The 13,282-nt window shown below is 47.0% G+C and overlaps 5 protein-coding genes across 5 annotated transcripts; all 5 read right to left on the reverse strand.

Moving 5' to 3' along the window:
- Positions 1-122: 122 nt before the first annotated feature.
- Positions 123-2,090, reverse strand: EDB82DRAFT_461639 (uncharacterized protein; the record flags this gene model as incomplete). The annotated part of the gene is made up of 1 exon (XM_025735432.1): positions 123-2,090. The coding sequence occupies one exon, from the start codon at positions 2,088-2,090 to the stop codon at positions 123-125; it is 1,968 nt and encodes a 655-aa protein (XP_025586139.1).
- A 570-nt stretch (positions 2,091-2,660) lies between these two features.
- On the reverse strand, positions 2,661-4,936 carry EDB82DRAFT_500052 (S-adenosyl-L-methionine-dependent methyltransferase). Its single transcript, XM_025735433.2, has 10 exons — positions 4,494-4,936; positions 4,375-4,418; positions 4,183-4,320; positions 4,069-4,135; positions 3,990-4,017; positions 3,928-3,940; positions 3,814-3,879; positions 3,398-3,764; positions 3,263-3,347; positions 2,661-3,212 (listed from the first exon to the last, which is right to left on the reverse strand). Exons 1-10 carry the CDS (start codon positions 4,605-4,607, stop codon positions 3,058-3,060), a joined length of 1,077 nt encoding a protein of 358 aa, XP_025586140.1. The 5' UTR covers positions 4,608-4,936; the 3' UTR covers positions 2,661-3,057.
- EDB82DRAFT_566996 (S-adenosyl-L-methionine-dependent methyltransferase) lies at positions 4,928-6,761 on the reverse strand. The gene is made up of 7 exons (XM_025735434.2): positions 6,424-6,761; positions 6,352-6,374; positions 6,231-6,305; positions 6,101-6,186; positions 5,853-6,054; positions 5,557-5,797; positions 4,928-5,496 (listed from the first exon to the last, which is right to left on the reverse strand). The coding sequence occupies exons 1-7, from the start codon at positions 6,586-6,588 to the stop codon at positions 5,293-5,295; spliced, it is 996 nt and encodes a 331-aa protein (XP_025586141.1). The 5' UTR covers positions 6,589-6,761; the 3' UTR covers positions 4,928-5,292.
- Positions 6,762-6,899: 138 nt separating this feature from the next.
- On the reverse strand, positions 6,900-8,140 carry EDB82DRAFT_556088 (uncharacterized protein; the record flags this gene model as incomplete). The annotated part of the gene is made up of 2 exons (XM_025735435.2): positions 6,900-7,343; positions 7,398-8,140. 2 exons carry the CDS (start codon positions 8,138-8,140, stop codon positions 7,049-7,051), a joined length of 1,038 nt encoding a protein of 345 aa, XP_025586142.1. The 3' UTR covers positions 6,900-7,048.
- Positions 8,141-9,586: 1,446 nt separating this feature from the next.
- On the reverse strand, positions 9,587-13,155 carry EDB82DRAFT_500059 (uncharacterized protein). The gene has a single exon (XM_025735436.2). It carries the CDS (start codon positions 12,749-12,751, stop codon positions 9,761-9,763), a length of 2,991 nt encoding a protein of 996 aa, XP_025586143.1. The 5' UTR covers positions 12,752-13,155; the 3' UTR covers positions 9,587-9,760.
- Positions 13,156-13,282: the final 127 nt, after the last annotated feature.

Here is a 13,282-nt window from a genome sequence, read left to right on the forward strand (position 1 = left end):
GCCCAGAAAGTCTGGTAGCGGCGCGGCTGCAATACAACGGATGATCCAACATTCTCTAGCCTACATTGCAATAAGGAAACGAATCGAAACATATTTGAAAGAAACCAGCTCTTGAACACTATCTACCTATAACTGGAAATACGGAGCCACTCATCTATCGTCGCAAGTGACGGACGTGGTAAGCCTCTATATCGTTGTTCATCATACGTCTCCTCCAATGCCTTTCGCAACATTTTCCCCTTTCTGACCAGTACCCTGCTTGCACAGGCTGGGTCATTGCTTTCTGCGAACCTATTCGCTTTATCCTCAGCCTGGATCCTCAACCGTTGTAAGGTGTCGCTCTCTTCCTTTTGTACAATACAGAGCGGACACCGACACTCGAAGTTCCACGTCTTACGAAAAGCAGTCTGCCTCGCTTCGTAACTGGTTGACTCGTCATAGGTATGGGTGATCTCCTCGCCGGATGCTATCCCTCTCGTAGCACGGAAGAGTATAAGATCGCCAATAAAATCTTTCTTTGCGTTGGGTATGCATGAGTGATTGATGTACGATGCTCGGACCCATAGACCCGTGCTTGCATTGCTGATGTCTTCGTCTTCCGTTTGCTGCCCTAACCCAAATGCGTTGTGCTGGACAATATCATGAATTTGAAAGGTATCAACGACAGGGACATCATCGACTTCGATTAGTTTCTGCCCAGTGCCCTCATGGTTGCCATGTAAACCTAGGATCCTTTCAACTTGGGAAGGGTTGTTGAGTAGCTTTTGAACAACAGCTTTGTGTAAACCTGCCGGGAAGACTTCGATAGCAGCGTCTTTTCGAGTATCGCATACTAAAGCGCTAAAGGTCTCAGGCTCGTGGCTCCAGGCCACAGAAAAAGCCTTCTCACACATAATATTTTCATTTAGACTTATATCCCTCGTAGTGAAGAGGCCACGGCCAGCGCCAGGACTAGGCTTGATCTCGGTAGACCCATTGAACGACGCAACGTCAGGCCTTCCTCCAGTCTTCGTGAGTGAGCTGACGATTTTGCTCATGTTATAGACGCCGTTTGCACCTTCTCGAAGTCTGATATCGGTCCTTTTCATATGCAGTTTCACATGCTGGTCATCAGGCTGGAGCCTCGCTTGTTGTTCAAAGTACGATCTGGCAACTATGAATTCGCCCTGAACGTAAGCGGCTAGACCTGCTCGATTATAGGCTTTTGCGTTGAGACTATTAAGGCCACCCCTTTGATTGTGTGTAATGGAAGACAAGGCATCAGACTTTGCTTCGTCAAACCTCTGTAGTTGTAAGTTGACATAGGATCTGTTCCTGTATATATCGTTTTGTAGGGTCTCGTCTGACTTGCTATCAGAGAGTCGCTTTAATCCTTGGGTGTAGTAGAAGTGGGCGAGTGAGAGATCCTTCTTCTTCAAGAGAGCATGGTTACCTTTCTCTTTATATGCTTCGGGTGGGAGGCGTTCATGTGAAGATGCACCGTTTGGTTTTTGTCGCCATGACTCAGGATTGTCGCTTATTTCCGTGACGATCAGATCTGACGGATGGGTCACTTGTATAGTAGACTCTCCCCGACTGTTGAGTGTGTAGTAAGGCTCTTTGACAATAATCTCGTAGGCTGTATCCAAAATGTCGTGGCCATGTTGAGATTTGTGCAAGAACAGCTCAATACGCTCGACATCACTAGAGGACCTATCTTGTACAACAGCCCACGACGATGTTTCGAGGATAGCTACTGGAGAGACACGGCGCAAGTAGAGAAAAAAGCCTCTGTGGTGTGACTCAATGCGTAGGCCATTTAGGTGCATTGGTTCAAGATCATTGAGCTTCTTTATGCAAGGTAGGTATGGATCACCAACACCATACGCTGGCATTGTTTCCTTGGTTTTCCTTGACGCACCAAGTCCAAATGCTGTAGAAGAGATGTCTTGCATCAAAGATGTCGATACTGCTTGTTCAATCAAGTCTTTGGCGTCTTTGTGTTCTCTTGCTCGCCCCATTCGTTCTTTCCGATACTTCAGTCTATCGCAGACGGTTGTCTGGATACGGGCTGATTCCTCGGGTGACATGAACAGGGTGCTTGAAGTCATTGCTGATGGATCCGACTCTTGATGTTGTGGATGATTATAAATTAAGAGAAAAATCTGGAACGAATTGAAGAAAGAAATGTCAAAGAAGGACAAGGGATTATATATATATATATAGATTCATGCTTACTGTTTCACCACATTGACTAATCCTTGACGAGAAATTATACTAATTCTTCGAGATAAAGACACCACTTCAATCGAGATCAAAGATTGTCAGACCGATGAGTGTTACGGCATAAGAGCATAGCGGCGTAGAGAAAGTAGTTGACTCATAGGTCGAATCCCATGGCCCGTTACATTCACGAATTCTGCTGTAGCTTTAGAACTCGATTCTCGTTGCACGACAATAACGACAAATCAAGTAATTTAGAATCCGACCCAGCCACTCACAGCGTCCTGAACCAGCTTCCAGGAGTAGTGTTACCTCTAAAACACCAGCAAGCGCCCTGGAAGGATTTGGCTCAGTGGTTGATGACAGCCAATTAAGAAGCTTCCTTTCCGAGCCAACCAATCGAAGGGAGACGGCGCTGTGACGCATCATCTACATACTAACACAAGGGAAGAAAGAAAGCAATAGTCAAAATGTTCCCTTGAAATTCAAAGGCTGTTCATTACATACGTATATATTATCAAATATCACCAGATTTAGCTATTAAGGCACCGAGGGCTTTAATCTCATGTGCGTACTTTTTGGAAGAGGACAGTTTCTTTATGGGTTTAACACGTATATTTGTCCTTATTCCCTAGCTCTGAACATGAGCATCATGTGATAAATGACAACAAATAGTATACCTCCAGCAAATGCTGCAATGAAAGGCCACCGGTGTGAGCTACTATATAGCCAACGTCTAAACGAATGAACAACGATCCATGTGTACGATATGCACTCAATCCACGCCAAACTTAGACCACCCACTGTTTGCCTTTTATCCGTATATCTTTGGCATTCCTGTCGCTGTGACTAAGCTTAAGACTCCTCTGCCTTTCGAGCATAGACGTATCGAACAGTCATGTAGGGATGAACCTTGCGGTTACGGAGGAACTTGCGCATCTCCATGAGGAAGACTTGGTACTCGTCTTCAGGCCATTGGAGGATAGTCTTCCAAAGGAGGAGCGTGTAGCCTGAAATATCGTTAGAAGATGCATGGGAATCTCGGATAAGATTATCTTACCCTCAAGGTCATTCTCGAGTGTGGCTCGGACAAAGTTTCCGACTTCCCTCAACTCAGGGTCCTTCGGCCACCCACCGATAGGGAACTAAATCACGAGTCAGCAAGGCATTTTGAAACTATCAGCTCGATGCCCACCTTGTACTCAATGCTCTTGATATCAGTGAACCCGGCCTCGTGAATTCCCTTTTCCTGCAGATCTCCATCCTGAACAAAGAACGAGTTTCCCAGCAATTTACCTCCCTCAGTGAATAGTTTTGCCCAGAGCTTTAGACAGTCAAGATCATCAGTAGTGCCGTCGTCGCTACGAATTCGCACATCAGCCTCGCCGGATTGAATCCAACCATCCACGGCACAGCAGCGATAGGCCTCTTTAAAGAGAGAGGCCCAGTCCTTAATGGCGCCAAAGAGGTAGCGGATATGGATGAAGTCAAAAGTGTTGTCATCCCACGTCCAGCGGAGCGTGGCGTCGTCGATCTCAAACTTTACATTGGGAGGGACCCAACTAAGAATTGTGAGTGAAGGTTAACCATCAGGGAGGAGGAAGATCTCACGTAGGCTGGATTGGAGACAAATCAGAGCCAATGACTTCAGCCTCAGGGTACTCGTCTGCAAAGTCGCTGTGAAAGGTCAGTATGCGAGCGGGATACAGAAAGCGAAAAGCTTACATGGCCCAGATACCTATGAGACATTAGATGTGTTAAGTTGACATCCCCGCTACAAGACTTACCAGTTCCGGTGCCGACGTCAAGTACTTTCTACTCGCTGTAAGTAAGTCAAGTCATATGACTAACAATGCATGCACATACCTGCACGTTAGACTTGACAGGTGCAAGGAAGAGCTTCCCGCCCAAAAGTAGTGTCAAGGCTTGATGGCTGTCCAGCATAAGTAAGGTTTCACTTGTCTAGACATAGTCACTTACTTGATGTCAATCGATGCAGACTGTTGCTCATCGTTAGGAGTAAAGTACTCAGTAGGGTGTCTATCACTGTGAAAAGTTCGGCCCTGGATAGTACGATACTCAAGAATGCTCGATGTGATGGAAGCAGTGGAGCTGGCGCTTCAAAGAAGAGTAAGCAAATGCAGCCGAGAGGAGGGTACAGGCATGTCTCACGCGTCATCACCAACAGCAGAATCAGTTTCACTCTCGTCACCATCCTGGCGGCAGCTGTCAGCGCCTATTCATGGGTACGTTTCATCTCGTAACGAAATGGATATTGGCTTTTAGCTCACCTGTGGATCAGCAGCGGGAACTAACTCTGGCTGCGGCGCCGGAGCTGACTCAACGGCCGACGCTAGGTCGGACCGGGCCGTGGGAGCAGCGACAGTCGCAGGCTGGTCGGACATCGTCTTGGTATGGATAACAGAATTTTTCAGTCACAGTAAGCACGAACTGTACTCGGGAGGATCAGCTCAAGTTTGTTGGTGAAAAGAGTCGAAAATGGGCTCAAACCAACACCAGGGAAGGGATTTTTGGTGAGGGGAACCAAGAGGCTTGGGACGGTATAACAAAGAAAACTGTTTGTGGGGGTGTTAGAACGGATTCGGTTTGGCTGGAGAGTGATCGAACCAATGATTGATGAGGTAGAGCTGCAGTCGCTTAACGTGTCAACGATGAACAAGGAATAGCATGTGTGGAGAGAATGGGCCTAGACTCTCGATTGAGAAGTCCGTATCGCCGAAGGCTTAGATGGTCGTGATTATGATTCTTATACAGACCACATTGGCCTGGATATTGGGGCTACTTCCAGTTTGTCTAATATATCAACCTTGTGACCTCCGAGGCAGATACCGATTCTTAGTGTGGCAGTTCATCCAATGTCGTGGTACCTTCTATTCCATTCGTCCGAGCAATCGATGTTCTGCCAACCACCCAAAGTCATATAGTTGTACAGCATTTGATAAATACTAATAGCTGCACTACCACCTAAAATATGTATATACTAATCTTGGAGAATCTTGTTATCCTTTCTAAGCTGCCTAATAATTGACCAGTATTCACAAGACCAGGTACTCTTCTAAAGTCGAGATCTTATTCAGGCTTCTGTCCCATCCAGAAGTAATAGTTCTCATAGGCATGATAGTTCATGTTGTTCAAATCCTTTCGTGCATCAACCAAGAAAAGTTCAATCTCTTCTGGCTCCATGACCTTGCGTAGTGGCTTAGCAGCCATGGCTCCGAACATGTCACTGACTGCGGTCTTTAGGTAAAGACCAATAAGACGAAGCTTTTTGTCCTAATTTCACATCGTTAACGTCAATAATAGGCCTTTAAATGAATGTCTGTCGTTAATTACCTTTGCCCATGTTCCAATTGGAACTTTGAGAACCTTGCAGCTCACATTGACAAAGCCGGCCTTTTCAAGTGGCTCACGGAGATTCTCGCCCGCGCGGAATTTCATACCAAAGCTTGCTACTGCTGTAGCTGCCGTGTCAAAGAATTTTACCAATGGTGCGTCTTTAGGAAGGGAATCATCGTCACAGTTTGCGCGGGCGTCGAGTTCTTGGATTTCGATCCAAGCTCCTGGCTTCATGTGGCTATATTACTGTCAATAAATGATCTCTCCGGGGGCAAGAAAAGAGTGAATCATACTCATGAGCTTGACGGAGAACTTTGACCTCGTCTTTCAACCAGGGACTAATGCAACGCATGTGCACAAAGTCAAAGTCGTCGCCGTGCATCCACTCATCTTCGATATCGTCGACAAGGAACTTCAGGTTTGGAGGGACCCATGATGGTTGAATTGGGCTAAGATCAACCCCCACGACTGAAGCACTTGGGAATTTATCGGCGACTTTCAAATCAGATTGTGCTCTCATTGATAAACGATGATGACTTACTATCAATAGCCCAGATACCAGTTCCGGTGGCTAGGTCGATGATCTTTTGAGGATTATCCTTGATCGGCGAGAAGAAAAGGTTTCCACTAAGACCGTCAGAATGTGATTAATACTCGATTTGATTCCCTACTTAGTAAGTTCCAGCATCATGGCATGCTTCATATCGTCTCGGTTCTGCTCTGCATCGTCATTTGGGATTGGATATCTGTCAAGTCAGTTGAGTTACCAGCAACAGAACGATGGATACATACGTCCCATGACGATACTGATGGTACTACGAATCGGTTAGCCCGTTATCAAACATAACATAAAACCCGACTTACCCGTCGTCCATTCTCAAAGGCATGCTGATAAATGCTCGTGTTCAAACTTGTCGAGCTGGATGACAACGTCGCCGAGTCAAAATCAGATGTCTCAAACTCATTTTCATCCGCAGAATGATGATCAACTGTGATAGGCTCGATAGGGTCCTGTATCTCGGTAGCCATCTTTGATGTACGTAGTTAAACAGCTAGATTGCTTTTGGTGATGGTGTTAAAAAGAAGGTGGACTGACTTGATCCCCACATCGGACAAAAATAACTCAGATTTATTAATGACATGGTTACAGTTGACGGCTACGGGTATTTTCCACCAAACAGGCTCCAGTGGGTCTCTTAGCTGTGGCGTACAAAAATAAATGAGATAACAGTGTGGTCTAAACGGCATAGACTGACTGACTAATTTCGTCTCTTATGCCTCTGGCGGCTAATATTTCGGATACCGAGTGGCAAATGTGTCGATCCGAAGCATGTGATTATCCATAATTGTGAAAAGCTTTGGTATATTAATGAAAGTATTGTTAAACTCATTGTCGTCGTTATCTCAAACCACATTATCCATCCTCTACTCTAGATGATCTTGGCAAACAAAGGAAACGTTGACACGTTAAAAGGAAACCAACTCATAATCATGCATACTCAATCGTGAATTCCATACTCTGTCCCGGAACACATCTTGTACCAGGTGCGACAGCCATACTGACAGACCATACACCAGAAGCACATCGCTGGAAGGCGTCACCGGCTTTGACGCAGTTCCAATATCCCTCAGGTGTACACGGAGTTCCAGGAGTGATCAGACCGCGTGCAGGCTTGGTTGGCGCAGGAGGAATGACTGTCGTCTTTGTTGTGCGAGTTGTTGACTTCAGAGTGGTCTTCTTGGTGGTAGTAGGAGTAGGGACAGTGATAAATACGCCACCGGGTCTAAAAGAGTTTTAGTCTGAAACAGTTCTCAACAAAGAAATGGGTTAAACGTACGCTTTGGTGGTCTTAGTAGGGGGCTTAGTAGTAGTAGTAGTAGTCTGCTTAGGTGGGACAGCAACTCCAGAACCAGCTGGGCACTGACCGACCGGCGGACCAGTGTTGCTCGAGCCCACAGAGACGTCGGGGCCGGGGTTGGGAAACATAAGGTCAACGCCCTCCCTCGTGCCGCATCCGTTCCCGACGTTGGCGATGAACATGGCAGGGCGCTTACTCATAGGTGTCTTGGGGGTGCCGCTGCGAGCTTTAACGGTGATAGTTGCGCAGTTCATGTACATTTCGCGGTTACCGATCTTGTTGAACCACGTCCATGCAAAAATAGCGTTGCCTGCGGGCGTATCAATAGGAAGAGTGAATTTAAACGTGGATAAAGGTGCAACAGGACAGTTGCCGATCCAGGACTGGATGGCGACCCAGTTGCGTCCACCATTGAAAGAGAGTGAGGCCTGACAGCTTCCGCCAGCGTGGTCTGCGCCGCCTTGAATCTCAATACTGTAAGATTTGCCAGCGGTCCAGGTAGCGGTAGGTGCACCAGCTGCGGTACCGAAAAGAGAATTGTATCCCTTGCAAGGAAAGTTGGCTCCGCTCGGTGACAGAGGAGAAGTCATGCTGTAGTCAATGTCCCCGTTGGCGTAGGGATTCTTCTTGCTCTTGTAAGGTGGAGGATAAGTCATCTCCATGTGAGCCTGGACTAGACCAGCTAGACCGAGGACTGTAGCGAAGGTAGTGAAGAGCTTCATGTTGGATGCTAAGAAATCGTTGTGTTTGAACAGGTGGTTGCTGAAAGAGTGAAGAGACAAAGGAAAGCCTGGTAGGCTCTGTATGGTGTGAGGAAGAGAAGTGATGAGACAAAGACAACTAACGACGAGGCTTTCAATATGTTTTATACATTTTTCGAGGACCCTGATTTCGAGTCTGACGTGCCAAGGGAATAAGGTGCATCTCGACTTAGACAGGATTGCGGAGCGGTCTATTGGCCAGGCCAGACCGTGCACTTGGGATGAACAGAGTTTAGAAACGGTAGTCAACCTCAACAGCGCCCAGAAAAGACGCAACTGTCTCAATTATCCGTCACATAATGGATACAAAAAAATCACAAAACCTTGTTACAGAGTGATCATGAGTTTTGGTTGTTGAGACATCCCGTTCATAACGATGGCTGAGTTTCATGATGAAGAGGCAGAATTGAGATCTAGACGCACGGGATGATATCAAGAAGGCTGGAAATAGGGGTCAAAGTGTTCAAATCTTGACAGCTCGGTGTTCACAAGGACATTGTGTCAAAGTGTGCCTTGTTTCTTGGTGTCTTGTGAGCTGAGACTGCGTTCACCCAGCTGGCTGGGTCTGAGACATTGCTTAGCAACAATGATTGTTAAGGTTGGGCACATCGGGTATGACCGTGGACCCTGCAATTATTCCAAGAACGGTTGAGAGATGTGTCCTAGCGACCCTAGAAACGCGGTGCAGGGTAATATTGTGCATTATCTTGGTAATGGTTATTACTGACGATGCTTTCACTGTCTACTAGCAATATTGTCATAGTTGTCAAAGCAAGAAAATTAGTGATAGGCGAATGATTAAAAATCTGATTTTCATTGAAAATTTGAACAAATCATTGAAAGATTTGGGGCCGAATGATTAAACGATGTTTTTTAAGTCCAGTCACCATTGACCGTTGAGCCCACACCCAATTCTCTTTGTGTCCCAAGTTTAGGACAACGCCACACGTTACAGAGAGAGCCAAATGCAAGGAGCCCGTTCCTGACAATCGCATTCCTCAAATACCGGTTCTAGAAAAGATCGGAGTTTTTGTGTGGCTGGGCAGAAAAAATTGCGCAAATGGCTGGAATGCTTCAGGGGTCACAGGTATGATCATCGATGTTTTCGGTCTTTCCCATGTAAGCAATGGCTCTAGATGTTTGTCTGACCGCGTGTCACAAGATAAGCAATCTGGCCCAAGTTTTATTGGTTGTTCGAATTGGATTTGGGGGATATCAAGTTGTCTTCTTTTTCTAGAAGTTGCCGCTGTTTTTTTTGGCGAAGATCGACAGGGCCTGTTTGTAAAAGACGTCAGAACCCTCCAGATACTACAAATTGAGCTCCATCAAAGGGTGAAAATAATTAGAAGCCGGAAATGGATTTAATGGCACATTTGACCAACTCATGCATAAGAGGGGAAATCTCCAATCCAGTTTATGGTGTTTACACTGTATATGCTCTAGACCTGACAGGCACTTAGACTGTGCTTGAAACCGAGTTGTGAATAATTGAATAACTCTAGTTATCTCCTTCTGAGGTATAATAGATACCAAACAGTAAGGTAGAAGAGTGAATCCTACAAACATTCTTTCCTATCCACCTTATGCGATGTCCTTGTCATCACCCCACTGATATATGATGTGTCTCTCACCCAAAGCCTCTTTCAGGACGATCAGTAAATCATCAATACTACCCAAAAACTTGAGATACAACGTCACAGCCACACAATAGCGTCTATGATCCTCATCCTGTACCAGCGTTGCGGTCAAAATGACATCGTCACTCTGAGATTCTACCAGATCCATTGCTCGTCGCGTTAACGGTGCTGGTAAACGTTCTGGGAGAGGAGAACCTGTTCGTAATGCCTGTTCGATAACAGCGAGAACAGCCATAATGTCCCCAATGGACCGGTCATCTAGGATCCCTGCAACGCGGATGAGACGGTCTTGAAGCTCTTTCGGTAATGTCGATGCGAGGTTCAAGAGACCACCCAGCGCTTGGTTGATATATTGACATTGTTCCTTGGTGCGCTGAAGAACGTGTTGATCAAATGGTCCGAAGCTTAGCTCGCCTTTCAGTAAGGCGATAGATGGACTCAGAGCCAGTAGAACTTCTGCGACTTCAATAGAGATGTTCTCGGCGACAGAAGCCAAAGCTCTGTTTTTTTCAGTGCGTCCCCAATGCGATATTAATAGGGCGTAATGGTCTGATAAGCTGCGCACCGAATTCGCAAGTGTGTTGCATACGTGTGTCGTTCCAGATGGTGGACTCGGGAAGAGCTGTACAATGAACGCTGCCGTAAAGCCAATTAAAACAGTGACAACGCGCTTCCAGAATGCTTCGTAGCCTTTGCCTGGCAGACCATACTGCACGATGTGATCATGATCCCAGCTGAATCCAATCACAAGGGCGAATGTTGCACCAGCCATGATGGTAGCAAATTGGAATGACGGCGGAAGATAGAGGCGCCACCAAAGAAGAGGAATAATTGCAACACCTGTGGCCGCTGCCATGCCGTATGGATTGCCGATGCCGCTGCCTGCACCGATATACCAAGTCACCATACCGATGAGACCTCCAACAATGGTTCCAACTGTTCGTGAAACAAGGGAAAACGTGAAATCGGCCAAATATACCAGAAGCACCGTCTGAGCACTGATAACCGCCCATATGCCCTTCTCTCGGTAGAAAAAGCCCGAGCTGCTTGGGATGACAGCTGGGATTCCTGTCGCCACTGTGACAACTACCATTCTCAAGGCATACATGCCAGCTGGACTGACGAGCCAGTTGTATGTTGCGATGAGGATCTTGCTAAATTTATTCCGCCTGGCTGAAGATCCTTTGTAACCTCTGCCAACCTCAAGTCGTCGCTTGGCTTCCTTTGTTTCCTCGTCAAATGTATCTGCCTCCATTAGTTTGTCCGGGTCTTCTTCTGCTGCGATATCGTGGCCAGGATACGTGATCTGTCCATGAAACAGCCACGAGACGGCATATTGTATCCGAGTCGGAACCCATATGCGACCACTGGTGCGCTTCTCCGAAAGGTTAAGAATGTACTCCAGTAGTCTTTCGATGGAAGTTGCCCAACTGAGGATACGTTCCTCTACAACCATTGCGATGACCATGCTAGGAAGGAATGGCCTATCAGTTCCCTGTATAGGCTTCAGCTTGCCATTGGCGTCGAATACCTCTGCGTGGGCTTCGAGAACTCCCTCGGTCGTGTTGACAACACATGCTTCTCTGGCTATTCGCGATCGACCTAGAAGATCGTAAAGACTGTTGTTCAACTCTTGGAAGCGTTCAGGCGAGGTCTTTCCAAACCAGCGGCACGAATTAACAGCCTGCACGTAATCAGCAGCAAGTTTAATCGCCTGCTGCCCAATCTCCATGACTTCAGCTGTGGTCTCCAGCAGTGTATTTCTCGTCTTGGAACGTAATTCTGCCGCCTCGGGTCTTTCAAAAGCGCTGAGAAGTGTCACGGTTTCCTGCCTCTGTCGACGGCCGATCCGATATTTCTCCTGCGCGCCCACTGGATCGAGATGACCTTCAGCTTCAGCCTTTCTGTGCTCTTCTTCTTTTTCCCGTCCACGAACTCGACCGATCTGAAAGTCGATAAGATACAAGCTAGTATACATGACTCTCCTGACTCGTTCGTGTAGACCTTTTATGTCATCTGCGCCCCACAATCCACGAGAAAAGTCAAGAGGAAGAAATGCGAGGGCTGGCTGTCCGGCTTTGAAGGCCGAGATCATACCTGTTCTGCTTGCATGAAGTTCAGGAAGTGGACTACTATCGCCCTGAAGGCCCCTCCTCGTTACGACAATTCCTTTGTTTGACATGCGGATCAACCTTTCGAGACCGCTAAGCACCACGTGTGACGTCGAGTGAGGGAATAAGAAGAGGCAACACACCAATCCAATTCCAATGCCAATAGCACCGGGCTTGACCAGGACTGATGCGATGTCACCCTTGAAAGTCGGGATGGAAGGACCAAAGAGGAGGAATATGTCCGTGACAATCGTACCAAATATCTGCAGCACGACTGTTTTTGGATTCGTGCAGCGCAACCGTGCCAACGCGTAGATAAAGAAGCAGCCCATAGAGAAGAAAACTGCTGTCACTCTCGCATCGAGCATAAACCCATCATGGATCAAAATCTGTGCCTCCCAAGCTGCCGGCTGTCCTGTCCGCTCTGCACTCTGCACTGCTTGTTTCAGCAATTGTCCCAGTAAAGCCTGCGTTTCAGCGTTTGGTCTCGCCGCAAGCGCTGCCTTCATTGTCAAAAGACCCCAGCACCAGGCTAAACACATGCCTAGAAGAAGCGACAATGCACCAAGGAGGTAGATGAAGACGATACTCGTGGGTGGGACGGCGAAGAGCAGGATTGCCCCAAGGAAAGTAGCCTGACCGAGATTCGTGAGAGCTGGATGAATGAAGATGAGGAGCATCATGGCCCAGATTGCGATCCAGCATCGTAAGAAGATTTTGAGATCGTGTGCGTTGAAGTGGTCCAGCCATGGCGGGAGCTTATGTTTCTGGGGTGGTCCTGGTGTTTCGTTATGAGTCTCAGAAGACTCATTTGATGAAGCCATTGTTCCCAATTGAGCAATCGTCGCCTCGTTGCTTTCGTGGATGATTAATCTTCTGAGAGAAATACCTTTTGCTGATGCCCGAAGAATCCGAGGCAAGAAATTAGTTTCGCTCAGCTATGACGTGTATATGGGGTTGGTGAAAGTGAATTTGAGACTAGCCTGTCCTTAGTGCTTGAGTCTTGCCAAAGCTGCAGACGATGGGCCCAGTTGTTGCTGGATAGTGACATTGCAATATCAATCCGCCGATGAGAAGTTCATTGACACTCGCTTATTCTTTTGTTCAAAACTTGTGAGTATCCGGGTGGACATATTGGAATGTTCAGTGACTGTGTTCATAGGTATGAATTAACGCTTTTCCCGGTCTGGAATGAACAATAAAATGCTTAGACAACGGTAAGCTACCCATGCAATCAATAATCGAGTGCCTTGCACGTGAAAGCTTGGGGACCTGTATACCCCAGTATAGCTAAGCGTTACCTCGATACCCCGCCCTGACGATCTGCATCGTGTTGTACAATCTTCTGTTTAAGC

The sequence above is a fragment of the Fusarium venenatum genome, assembly GCF_020744135.1.
Source record: "Fusarium venenatum strain MPI-CAGE-CH-0201 chromosome Unknown EDB82scaffold_2, whole genome shotgun sequence".
Taxonomy (NCBI): Eukaryota; Fungi; Ascomycota; class Sordariomycetes; order Hypocreales; family Nectriaceae; genus Fusarium; species Fusarium venenatum.